The sequence below is a fragment of the Bombus vosnesenskii genome, unplaced genomic scaffold (assembly GCF_011952255.1).
Source record: "Bombus vosnesenskii isolate JDL3184/JDL3185 unplaced genomic scaffold, Bvos_JDL3184-5_v1.1 scf7180000014752, whole genome shotgun sequence".
Taxonomy (NCBI): domain Eukaryota; kingdom Metazoa; phylum Arthropoda; class Insecta; order Hymenoptera; family Apidae; genus Bombus; species Bombus vosnesenskii.
Window position 1 is genome coordinate 11,116 of NW_022883625.1, and position 13,630 is coordinate 24,745.

The following is a 13,630-nucleotide window of genomic DNA, read 5'->3' on the forward strand; positions in this document are numbered from 1 at the left end:
GGGCAACGACCTCCCCCTAACGCCCACTCAATAGCCGGCTCGAACAAGAGAACGCGAGAAGGGGATGCAACTGAAGTTAATTCATAAGAGGTTCCTGGAGCACCCCTGTCACGCGCATAAGATGGTCATCGTGGAGTTTTAGTCGGTAGGAGTCCGACACTACTCTGCTGTTACGCGATTATTGCAGCAGCGGAGTGTCCATGAGGATTTCTCCACGTACAAAAAAAAAAAAAGAAGGCTACGTTCGCGGGTCGATCGAACACGTTCTGCGTCTTTCCTCGGCACCAGCGTCAAAACCACCCTCGACGAGCGCAACGCACTGGTGCACCTGCAATATTAACCACTGGTCTTTCCTTTTTCGCGCGATATTATATCAGCACCTATGATACCATTTCAAAGACCGCAATCAAAACATTAAATACCGCATTAAAGCCATACAATAATTCGCAATATTCATTCGTAAACGTTATTGTATATGTGCTTAATTAATCGTTATTATGTTTCGAATGATTTACTACCTCATATTCCATAAGCAGATATATGGTTCATTTTCATCTCAAGTACGATATAATTTGTAACAAATATTTATAATTCACAATGTAAAATATTTATAATTCATTGGAAATATTATTCTATCACGGTATAGTGGTCAAATTTCACATAAATCACAAACATATGGTAGTCAGAAGCTATACTCACGACATGACAAATCATGATGATGTCATGAAAAATGGCGTCCGTCCATATATATTCAAACGCAACGAACAAGTTCGAACTTTTCGAGAATAAACGATTTGTTCGATAACATCTGTCGCGAGCTTCTCTTCCTTTAACGATAACAATTGACAACTAAAGCTCGAGAGGCTCGTAAGGATGAACAGCGACGAGTATCTAGAAGCTATGTACTCACCTGGGCAAGGAGACTCCAACACCAAGGACGTTGGAAGTTTCGAGAAGCGAAGATGGAAACTGAAGTAGCACGTCAGGTCAACTCTGGCAAAAACTGCTAAAGAAAGAAAAATCCAACTAATTTGTTTCCAACAATAAAATGAAATTAATTTGTTTCACAAATTATTAACTGGATATTATTCAAAAATTATTCAAAATTCGCTTGATTGATTCAGGGCCCGGGACACTTGGGTCATGCCATTTTGGTAATGGACGAAAATGGCAGAAGGAAGAACGACCGTTTTTTTCATATTTCTCTTTCCCCGGGAAACGAAAGAATGCCCGAGCACCTTGTTTCATTTCTTCTCGACATCAATTTCAATCTTTTTAAACGAAATATAATCTGAACGATGAAAAGTTCATTCAAATAATGCTCCGCGCCAGACACTCACGAAAATTAAGAAGAAACACGGAAAATTCGCGAATAAAACGGATTTCTTTGTCCCAGTGAGATAATAAATCTCGTACACGTATTGGTTTTTAAAATCAATATATCCACCAATGTGCACTCGTTTAACAAGGGTGATGGAACGTGCCAAAAATCTCTCAAGAGGGTCTTGGCAACGGAAGAGTCGAAAATGTCACAATTATGAATGAAAAATTCGAATAGTTGCTGATTTTACAGTCGAAACCGATAAAGAACTCCAGATATTCCCCCAATTAATTTACAATAAATCCGCGAAAATGATCGATTGCTGACGTCATTGTATTCTAGAAAGATTGTAAAACGATAAGAATTTATTGAAAAAACTTATATTCGATGATAACACTTCTAATAAGAGTACTAAGAGGAGCGATTCTGTACTCACCTTCCTGCCTCGAAGTACCGAACGCAATTAACCGTCCGCCCAGGATGGAACCGTTCGGAACTTTTGTAAGTCACTGCACGGCCGCTGCCTATGGTGGAAATGTAATAGATATAAGTACAGAGCGCGTGAGCGAACTAAAAACGCGATAGAGAAGTAGAGAGAGGATGTTCCGTCCTTGTCTAATGACGCGCACTTGTACAGGAAATATGTAACAGCGGTATACGAGCAGCGTCAGTGTCCACTAGTGTGCATGCTGATTAAACAAGGACAGGAAGTATCTATACATGGTGTTCTCTTTCTATTTCCATGTTGCATCCATCTTACTATACAGTACACACACTCAGCTATTCTATCATTATATTTGTGCGTTGCTTATGTGTGAACCAAACATTTTCATGACAACAAATCGTTTGTCTCTTGTTTGATGCTCGGTTTTCAACGGAGTTAAATAATTTTTTAAGAGAAACGTAATGGACGGGTTGTTTTTAAAGTAATAAACGGAAATTCTCGTATCCATTGAGAAACGATAGGCGATTTGAAAGTATCACTATGAACGGTGATTTATCGATGCAAGGTAGTATGAATAAGATATTTTATAATCTGCGAAAAAAGGTAAGGAATATTCTAGATTTTAGATTTTAGATTTTAGATTTTAGATTTTAGAATTTAGAATTTCCACGTCACAGACGAGTGTGTTTTGTTATTTGATTTGTAATATTGCTGCAGTTCTCTTAATAGCTGTTCGTTTCATGCGATACTCGCACATAGTATCTATGACTTTTGCTTCTAACAATTTTTATAATTAGGCTGTATCAAATATTTTTAACGTTCGTGTTTCATGAAAAATCATGTGTAACTCGTTGAATTCGCAAAAGTAACAAAAAATTCCATGAAAAACCTTATATTATTGTAATTAAAAAATAATTATATTAGGAGGAGAGTCGTATTTCGGAACGTCATCGGAACATATTATACCTTGTATGTGATTATTTGGAACACAATGGGTGAGTATATTATAATTAAAATATATTCCTAGTTCCAATTCTTTTGAATAGTGTCAGTGACCAATCGAAATAGAAATCAGTGGACATCATGGAAAGAGAAGGCGAAACCAAATTTGAAAATTCGACATCGGTAATTCAGTAGTTAAGAATAACTCAATCGATAATGTAGATTAACTAGTTATAAACAAATATATGAAGTATAAATTCAAATTATTCTTATCCATCTAAAAATTGGAAATTAAAAAGCAAAAGACAAGAAATTATCTTCGAGGATTTATATAGTAAATACATTCTTTTGCCTGTCTTACCTAGAGATAAAACAGTTGTTTGATGGTTATCTTATAGTGTTCAGTCATTGCGAAAAATATTTTTAATTAGTTAAAAACTATAATTAATTAAAAACTACATTTTTTATGTATATAGACGTTAGCGATGTATTATTCCGGGAAGCTCGTCTATCTCCCGAACATCGGGTTTGCGACAACATCGAGTTGGAAATTATCGTTGCAGAGTATGAAAATTATTACAAGATGAAATTTCAAAAATATCCCATATTGTGTAAGAAAATAACTGGAAGGGAAATGACGAGGGAAGTGACAAATGCAAGCAAAACGTAAGAATTTAAATTATTTAACGATATTAAACGGTATTCAGCGTATTCAACGTATCGTATTACAATATGATCCAGTGTTTGTAGAAGTATTGAGACAAAAGCCCAATCTGTTAGTAAACAAGCGAGAAGTGAGCCTGTGAAAGAGACGAATCTACAGCAGAAGATAACTGATGACAATACGAATCATATTAATCTCGCAGTGACAGTGACGTCAATATTCCCCAATGAGAGTGATCGACGTTCATCAGAAGAGCTATTTAACGTCCCAATGGAACAATCCATGCAATCGAAGATATTGAAATGCATTGAAAAGCTTTATTCAGATAATCCGGAATTACGAGGCTGAGGACATCTCATGCGCAAGTTATTTTCGATTAATATACATATCGTAAAGCTTTTAAACGATAAAATTCCCGTCGATAAACCGTCCAACGTATATCGACGATGACGTGATTTCAGTAACGCTTCAAATATCAAATTACGTAACACTTACTTAATATAGAGAAGACGCCATTTTATCTTTGTATCATCACAGGAGATCATAGTAAGCAAATTAAATGTACATTGGGATGACGTTATAGGCCTAGAGGAATGTAAAACCGCTGTTAAGGAGGCCGTTGTGTATCCCCTTAAGTATCCTATCTTTTTTGATGGCCCGTTTCCCCCCTGGAAAGGTATTTTGCTGTACGGCCCACCTGGTACAGGTAAGATACTCGCATTCTTTTCATTTCTGTACGTGTTTACAAGAAATATACAAAACAGGGAAAACGAAGTTAGCGAAGGCAGTCGCGACAGAATGCCATTGCACCTTTTTTAACATAACTGCCAGCTCATTGGTCAGCAAATGGAGAGGCGATTCCGAGAAGTATATACGTGTAAGTTGCTTTGTCTATGTAAGTCTCTTTGTTCCTTTGTCTATGAAGGAGAGATTCTAGGTATAAAAAGATTTGATTTTATTTTTCGTCATTTATATATAAATAGAATAGTTGTTTGGAAAACGAAATGATATCATATTCGTGATGAGGCAATGAATTTAAGGAATTTCGAATATAATATTTAATGAATAATACATTTGTTAAACTGAACAGGTATTATTTGAACTTGCCTATAGTCATTCGCCTACAATTATTTTTATCGACGAGATTGACTGGATCGCCACAAATAAAGGAGACTGTATATTGTCTGAACCTGCAAAGAGATTCGGATCAGAACTTCTTTCTAGATTGGATGGATTAGTGTCTAATGAGAATTCTAATGTAGTTCTTCTAGCTACAACTAATTCCCCTTGGTACGTATATCACGTTATTTCAATGTTTTCTAAGTAGAAAATATCGTAATATTTCTCCAAATTCCAAATATGTTATTGTGTTGTTTGAAGTATTCCTTCATTATTATTAGTATAATAGAACGATAATATTTATTGTAAATATGTTATTAGGGGCATTGATGCAGCTTTACTCAGGCGTCTCGAAAAGCAAATATACGTATCATAACCCAATGAAGTTGCTCGACTTGGTATATTCAAATTATACCTTAGCAACCACTTATTAGAAAATACAGATATTGTAAACCACATAGTAAAATGTACTGAAAGATATTCTTGTGCAGATATGAAATTGCTTTGTAAGCAAGCGTGGCTACTAGAAATAAGCCCGATATGGAGGAAACTTGAAAAGAAAGAAACACCTGTTACCACTTTGAAATATGAATTAAAAAGTTATGAAATATTAGCAAAATTGTTAAAAAAATGTCACCTACAGTTATGCAAATAGATAAATATGATACGTGGAACAAATAAATACGCAATCGTAAGGACAGATATTGAAAAATATAAATAAATGCATTATCGTTCGAGAAATCATTCGCATGGGTGTGCATGTGTGTATGCGCGCATGTGTGTGCGCGCATGTGTGTCATGTGTGTGCGCGTGTGTGCGCGCACGCGCTATAGGCTAAGTTTAAAATGTTCGGTTGTATTATATCCTTGTATTATATATGTCGGAGATGAAAGGAAAACCGGAGCCTTCCCTTTGCAATTTTGAGGCAGCCTTCTAATGCTTTAGCCTAGATTTTATCATAACTGTAATTAAGCAATTGTCATTTGTAATTGTTTGATATTTGTGAAAGCGAAAGTGGGTTCGAGATGACAACTGGTCGCCGAACGTAGCCACGGTCACGGGATAAACGTTTTGCCTGACGAAGGTGTGGATCGGTTGTATTGTTCTCCCTAGAAATCACATAGAATTGTACTTTAGAGATGTCGATATAATGGGACACACGTTGTATTAGGAATCAATCTCCAGACAGAAACTGTCTAGCAACGGCGTTTGAATCTTTCTCGATGTTTCCAAAGAGTATACAACAAACTTTTGACAGAAATTGCCTAGCAACAACGATTGGAACCTTCTCGATGTTTCCAGCGAGCATATAACAAACAAATGCAGTCGTATAGCGAAAAAGATTTTCATCAGATATTCATTCGTGTGATCGCCTTGGAAAGTGATACAGCGAGCAATTTACCGAGTGTTTTAGCAATCGTATTTTTTTGTGTTTAAAATTATTCTACGCATAGTAAAAAGTTATCCCGTTGACCGTGGATTCGTTTGAACCCAGGAACATTGTTAATAGCGTTAATTAAATTCATTATTCGTTAAATTTATTATTCGTAAACCATATTATTCGTTACTCTTATTATTCGTTAAACTTATTATTCTTTAATCTAATCATTAGTTAAACTTATCATTTGTTAATCTTATCATTCATTAAACTCAATATTCATAATATTTTGCAAAATCTTGTATATTCGCGTAAATATAATCTCTGTTTCGTAAAACAATGGCTAATTATTCGTTCCTCTTATTGTTCGTTAAACTTATTAATCTTTAATCTAATTATTAGTTAAACTTATCGTTTGTTAATCTTATTATTTATTAAACTCATTATTCATAATATTTTGTAAAATCTTGTTTATTCGTGTAAATATATTCTCTGTTTCGTAAAACAATGGCTAATTCAAACGAAGGATCATTACGCGCCTTAAATCCTAATGATAACCCGACATATATATGTGAGTGTATTTTATCAAAAATATGTTTTTTATGTTTTCTTATCTTAGTAATTATTTTTAAAAAAGTCTTAAAGTCTTATATGAAAATAAAGCCGTTCTTTATTTCAAATAATTGAAGTAAATAAATACAATGAGTTTTATATTTTATTATATCTTATATTATTGTTATATTGTTATTGAAAAAATTGATATAATCAACAGTTCTTCCTGTTCTCTTGATTGTTTCTTGCTTGTTTCAAACCATGATAATAACCTACAAAAGAAATAACATAATCCATTGAAAATTTAATATACAATAAAATACTTATATGAAATAATTACCTGTGTAATATACCATGTAACCACTAATATACCATGACATCAACATACTTGAAAGTGCGTCTGTATCATTATCTGGTAATCTAGTACATTTTATTAAAATTTCGTATTTTTTTCCAAATAAAATGTTAAACTTATTCCAAATTACTTATTAATATTAGAAGTATTCAGCATTCCATTAGAATTTTTAAATTGTACTTACTTGGCCACTAATTGTGGTGGTAAAGGAGGTGCAGGTGGCATTATATCAGTCATCGAATTGAAAGATGGTCCCGGTATGAAGTGATGTTTATACGCATTTGCTTCTTCAGAGTCACAATCCATTTTTCTACATTATATTTTTTCGAATTTACATTTGTAGAAAAATTAGTCTCACAAGTCTCATCGTTCTCTTCATTGAATTTCTCTTCCAAAGCTTTCTTTTGTTGTGCTATTTGACTTTGCAAACCTTCTGATTCTAAAAGAGAACTCAACTCGACTTTCTGTGTATTACCATAGCCTAAACACAGAGTAAAAGAAATTTTTGTCATTTAATAGAATGACTGAGTGCCATTCGGTTATTGTCCTTACAGGCAATGTATTAGAATTTCCCGTGCATAAATGTATATGTATAAATGTTTGCCTTGATATATGTAGTAATAATCACTCGTCTAATGAGGAGAATTATATTCCAAGCAGCTAATAATGAACAATAAGTAATATGCATGTTTATGGTTCATGACCCTATATCCCGCGGGTCTCCCCATAGACATTGACAGGTACTCCTGCCCAGTTAAGGACCTGCTGAATGACACTGTGATAGACTATGCGAAAGCCTTTACTTCATATATATATGTATTTTTAGTACATTTCTTAATTGACATAACCATCATGCTAAAGGTATTACCTACAAATTTTACAACACACGTACTGTTGAGGTTATTCGGTGTGTAAACAGAGAAAACACGTGGATAAATTGTAAGGTAGAAAATATATTTAAATAGAAGTGTAATAAGTAAAAATACAATTTGAGCTGGTCCAGATCCGCACGCCAGCTGTGTTACCTAATAACTGAAAAACCCCGAAGCCAACGTCGCCTGTCTACTGTTTATGGCCTGACTTCGTCGCAGTCTTTTGTCTACACGCTGTCGATGGCTTCAGTGCTTGAGAAAACTAAAAAAAGAACAGATGTAGAGTTTTCTTAGAAGCGGTAACCACTTCAACACCCTCCCTAAAACTCTACATCCCTACAAACAATTATCTCAAATTTACAAATTATCTCTTAATATTTTCTAACTCTTGTCGTAAATATCTGAAAATTAATTTGTCAATGCCTTCTCAAGTACATTTGCCAGCCGCCTTTCTCTTTTCCATACAAATTAATTTATTACACAAAAAAAAACTAGAAGACTAAACAGATCATGTAGAGTTTTTCCTCTTTTTTTTTTGAGAAGTAATATTCACTTCGACACCCTCTCTAAAAGCTCTACATGTTTACAAACAATTACATCTTAATATCTTTTTTACTTTTCAAACCTAACTTTTTCCTTAAATATTCAAATCCTCGGTTTTGGCAACGCCTTTGTACATATATCTGCCAATTGCTCTTCGCTTGTTACATACGTTATATCAATTTCGCCTCTATTGTATAAATCTCGCAAGAAATGATATCTTATGTCAATATGCTTACTTCTTTGATGGAATTCTGGATTCTTAATTAATTTCACGGCACTAGTATTGTCTACACATAGCATATACTTAAGGATCTCTAATTTACATTCAAGAAATATTTTCTTTAGCCACATAATTTCTTTCGCTCCTGAGGCTGCACTGACATATTCAGCTTCGGTCGTAGATAGAGCTATACATTGTTGTCGCTTACATTGCCATGTGATGGCCGCATTCGCATACTTACATACAACGCCTGATGTCGACTTTTTTGTTTCTTTGTCGCCTGCATAGTCAGCGTCGCTAAAGGTTTCGAGACTGCCTGCTTTTGTATATAAGAGTCCCATGTCTGCGGTCCCTTTTATGTAGCGCAAAATTCGTTTGACTAATTTCCATTGATACTGGTTTGGATTCTCTAAGTATCTCGCCGCTATATTTATTGCAAAACTAATATCTGGCCTACTTACGGTTTGTAAAAACATTAAGTTCCCTACGGCTTCTCTGTATGGTGCGTTACAATCATTATCGCCTATGTTACTTTCGTTCCAATTAGTCTCGATAGGTGTAGAAACACTGTTTGCCTCATTCATATTAAATTTTTCCAATATGTTTTCGATATACCTACTCTGATGAATGAATATTGAACCATCTTCTAACCTATTAATTTCAAGTTCAAGAAAACTCTTTACTTCTTTCGAACTCGTAATTTTGAATTCTTTATTTAAATCATCGAAGAATTTATCAATTAAAGATTCGTCTGAAGCTGCTACCAGTCCATCGTCTACGTATATGGTCATCAACATTAATTTGTCGTCTTTTGTATAAATATAAAACCAAGGATCTGCGTTACTCTGATAAAATTTTAAGTTCGAGATAAATTTTGTGAAACTTTCCGTCCAACATCTTGGAGACTGCTTTAAGCCATATAGGCTTTTTAGCAATTTACAAACCCGATTTGTACCATCATCATAACCTTTTGGTTGTTTCACATAAATATCTTCTTTCAGACTTCCGTATAAGAATGCGGTTTTAATGTCGAACTGTCCGAGGTGTAAATTATTTTTGGCTGCAATACTGAGCATTAATCTAATTGTGTCAAACCGAGCAACGGGACTATATGTTTCCTTATAATCTATGCCTTCTTTCTGTGAACACCCTTTTATTACAAGTCGCGCTTTGTATCGTTCCGAGTTGTCCGGATTTAGCTTTATCGTTAAAACCCACCTATTGCTAAGTACCTTCTGATCTTTAGGTTTTTCTACAAGTATCCACGTCTTATTTTCATGGTGCGATTTCATTTCATCATTCATAGCTGTTTCCCATAACTCTTTCTTTTCGGATCTCATCGCTTCATTAAAATCCACCGGTAATTTTTCCGCCACGTACGTTACTGGGCTACCATAAAAATCGGTTCGTTTGATCTTATCTCTATCTCTCAATTGTCTCACATTGTCGCTAGTTCCATGAGGTTGTTTTTCATGTTCACTCTCTGCACTTTCATACGTACATGCTCTATCGCTCTGCGCACTCACATCTTCGCGCTCGACAATTTTCTGTAAAATTAATTTTACGAATTTCGCATTTTCTAGTTCAGGCTTAAATATTACGTCACGGCTTAATATTACATTTTTTACTGTTGGCACGTACACTCGATACCCTCGTTCGTCATCTAAATAGCCTACCAAATATCCTTTGTTAGCCTTTTTGTTAAGTTTTGTCCTTTTCTCCGCAGGTATGTGAGCAAAGCACTCAGTACCGAAAACCCTAAACTTTTCTAAATTCGGCGGTTTCCCGTACCACAGTTCATATGGTGTTTTCTTGTCTTGTCTTGTCGGCCCCGTCTTATTTATGACATGTACTGCTGTGTTCATGGCTTCGGCCCACAAGAACAGCGGTAGATTTGGTTTCGAATATAGCATCGACCGACCTGCCTCTACTATTGTTCTATTTTCCCTTTCTGCGACACCATTCTGTTCAGGAGTGTATGGGACGTTAATCGTGTGCCTAATTCCCTGACTTCTTTATTTCTGGAATTCTTTCCCTCCATCACTATGAATTTCTTTAATTTTATCCTTAAATTGATTTTCAACTTCTAGGCAAAAGGTTTTTAGTTTTTCAATTACTTCTGACTTACGTCGTAAGAAGTAAATCTTTGTGAATTTTGAAAAATCATCTTTAAATGTCAGAAAATACAGTTTCTTGCCTAATGACTCGACTTCCATAGGTCCACATACATCCGTATAAATAATTTCGCGAGGTTTAGTCGCCCGATTGATTTTCTCGTGAAAACTCGATCTATGCTGTTTCCCGTACGCGCAACCTTCACAGAAAAAGTTATTATCCTCTGCAACTTTCATATTTGAATTCTTTAAGAATTCTTTAACATGTCTGATGTTCTGATGACATAGCCGTTCGTGCTATAATTGCAATGTGTCCGCGTTTGACTCCGCTCTATTGCCAAAATTACAAACTGACGGTATGATAACTCGCATATCTACTTTATACAAATTTCCGATAACAGAACCTCTTGCTATTATTTTCTGATTTTGTAAAAATATGCAATTGGTACCTTCCTTTGAAATACAAAAATCTATGCCCCTTCTTGCGACAGATCTAATCGAAAATAGATTTCTTTTCATACCTGGTACGTATAGAACATCGTTCATTGTACATGTTACCCATTTGCCGTCCACAAAAGTCTCTGCTCTGATTTTTCCTTTGCCGCACGCATCCATGAACGGACCATCGCCGATCTCTATCTTCACCGTGTTATCGAATTCTTCGAAAACGCTGAACCATTCCCGTCGTCCTGTCATGTGATCCGTAGCCCCTGAGTCGATTATCCAAACATCAGCGTTTGCCGTTTGTATCGCTGAGGTACTTCCTAATACACCAATTCCGCTGTGATCCCGATTTTGGTTTCTAGGTTCCTGGTTGTCTCTATTGTTGCTTCTTTTGTTATTTTTAAAACAGTTTTTGCTGGTGTGGCCTTTCCTTTTGCATATAAAGCATCTAAAGCAATCCTTCTTTAGATGGCCAACTTTTCCACAGTTAAAGCAACTTGGTCCTTGTTTCTCGTATTCACGTTTACTTGACTGCGTCTGCTGTTCCCTTTTATAATTATTACCTTTTGTTACCAGTGCCACCGATGTTTCCTGGTCGTCTTTCTTCCATCTAATTTCTTCCGTCATCAGCCTGGTACTAAGCCTGTCTAAGGGCTTCTTTTCTTCTTCCACGGAATCCCACGCACTGTGAAAATGATCGAATTTGTTTGGTAACACCGATAAAATGCGTGTTATCAGCATTTTGTCGTCAATTTCACTCCCAAGGACTTTCATCTTCGCCGCTATGAGTTCCAACTTTGATAGGTTGTAAGAGACATTTTCAGATTCTTCCTATTTAAAATCGAAGCACTGCTTCTGGACCATATTTAAATTCTCATCCTCATGACTTCATGTCATATACTGTATTCAGCTTTTTCCACATTTCATGTGCTGTCGTGCAACATAAAAGAAGATCCAACGGTTTCTTTCCTACTGAGGTCACGATTAATTTTCTCGCTAATCGATCTGCTTTCAAAAATCTTCCACGAGCGATTTCTTTCTCCGCGCTGTTACCTGGATGACACAAATTCCCTTCACACACGTTGATCAGGTCGTCATCTTCCTCCAAAAGTGTACGCATAACAAAACGCCACTGGAGCCACTTTTCTTCGCCGCGTAACATCTCGACCTTCGCACTTGCTGATTCCATTTTAGCACTATCCCTTATTTTACTAAGCACAACACATTAACAATTTATTCATTTCACGTTGCTACCTTGCAATTTACAGCCCTGGGCCCATAACCTGTTGAGGTTATTCGGTGTGTAAACAGAGAAAACACGCGGATAAATTGTAAGGTAGAAAATATATTTAAATAGAAGTGTAATAAGTAAAAATGCAATTTGAGCTGGTCCAGATCCGCACGCTAGCTGTGTTACCTAATAACTGAAAAACCCCGAAGCCAACGTCGCCTGTCTACTGTTTATGGCCTGAATTCGTCGCAGTCTTTTGTCTACACGCTGTCGATGGCTTCAGTGCTTGAGAAAACTAAAAAAGACCAGATGTAGAGTTTTCTTAGAAGTGGTAACCATTTCAACACGTGCCATTGTTTTCATAAATTTTTGATATTATAGCTTCATAAATTTCTCCATCCTCTGAGTATATTGCACGATAAGGTGCTCCTATGATCCATTTCTATAGAGAGAAGATGTGTATACAAATAAATATAAGTAAATAGCAAAATAAAATAATTTGCTTCTTAATCAATATATTTAATAATATTCTGTATCAAATTTGTAATATTCTATCAAAATCACAACCTTGTGTAATTTACTTGCGTGTTTCGGCTGCTTAAGATTTTGTAGGTTTTCTTTCGGTTGAGAATTTCCAACATCCATTCCCATTCGCTTGATAACTTCTTCTTTTGCTAAATTTATTGCTTTATCATATGCTTCTATTAATGCACTATCCCCAAACATTATCATTGGCTGTGTCTGTATCCTTTTGAGATAGCAAATTATACGTTATTAATATTGATACAAGTATTTTATTATCAAACTATTGCAAATTATCATATATGTTATTTTTCAAAAATTGACCAAAAGGTAATGGATACTGTTAATTACTATTATGCTAAGATCTTGTACTAAAATAATGATAAAACCATTACGTTTCCATTACCATACATACGTTTCCATTTCCTCGTATAAAAAGAACATTCATATCATCTGCCATTTTAAAATAACATCATTTAAATATTGAATTTGCTTCTGAAATATTAATTTGTCTCATTTCTTTAACTCTAACACATTGTAAACAATGATGACATTATACCAACTATAATACTAAAAATCTATTCCCCATTCATTCGAAAGATTATTTTTGAAGCAAGGTTAACATTGAATGTTCCCAAACTTCAATAACTGTATTTTACTTTCTTTACAATATCTAACAATATATTAGAATACTATAAAAAATATTGTATGCACAAGAAACTGTTTATAGCGAAATAGCAAAAGAATTAATCACATATTATAACTAAAACGAGATTGTTAAGTAGATTATATTATACTGCATATGCGTTAGTGTTTCAGCTGGTAAATATAGTTTTTATATCTGAAGATAAATAAGATTTAATTCTATAAAATTGCATAATGAATTATACATATATCTATTACTATTC

General features: G+C 35.0%; 1 protein-coding gene, 1 long non-coding RNA gene and 1 pseudogene across 10 annotated transcripts; 1 reads left to right on the plus strand and 2 right to left on the minus strand.

The window, feature by feature from the left end:
• Positions 1-802: 802 nt before the first annotated feature.
• On the minus strand, positions 803-2,197 carry LOC117240525. Of its 2 annotated transcripts, none has more exons than XR_004494721.1 (2): positions 1,758-2,197; positions 803-1,003 (listed from the first exon to the last, which is right to left on the minus strand). It is a non-coding gene; the product is annotated as an uncharacterized LOC117240525 (long non-coding RNA). The 2 variants fall into 2 exon arrangements; XR_004494720.1 differs by having other exon boundaries at positions 803-1,006.
• Positions 2,198-2,669: 472 nt separating this feature from the next.
• Positions 2,670-4,985, plus strand: LOC117240526 (katanin p60 ATPase-containing subunit A-like 2). 8 transcript variants are annotated; one of them, XM_033506538.1, is made up of 8 exons: positions 2,670-2,761; positions 2,835-2,891; positions 3,185-3,374; positions 3,450-3,733; positions 3,956-4,078; positions 4,137-4,267; positions 4,463-4,662; positions 4,813-4,985. In XM_033506538.1, exons 4-8 carry the CDS (start codon positions 3,730-3,732, stop codon positions 4,865-4,867), a joined length of 513 nt encoding a protein of 170 aa, XP_033362429.1. In that variant the 5' UTR covers positions 2,670-2,761; positions 2,835-2,891; positions 3,185-3,374; positions 3,450-3,729; the 3' UTR covers positions 4,868-4,985. The 8 variants fall into 8 exon arrangements, with proteins under 8 accessions (XP_033362429.1, XP_033362427.1, XP_033362432.1 ...); XM_033506536.1 differs by having other exon boundaries at positions 2,670-2,891; XM_033506541.1 differs by having other exon boundaries at positions 2,670-2,891; positions 4,137-4,249.
• Positions 4,986-6,558: 1,573 nt separating this feature from the next.
• Positions 6,559-13,153, minus strand: LOC117240524 (annotated as a pseudogene).
• Positions 13,154-13,630: the final 477 nt, after the last annotated feature.

Coding starts and splice junctions, on each gene's coding strand:
- LOC117240526 (XM_033506536.1), top strand. Junction 4,079..4,136: donor GTACGGCCCACCTGGTACAG/GTAAGATACTCG, acceptor TATACAAAACAG/GGAAAACGAAGTTAGCGAAG. Junction 4,663..4,812: donor GCTACAACTAATTCCCCTTG/GTACGTATATCA, acceptor ATATGTTATTAG/GGGCATTGATGCAGCTTTAC.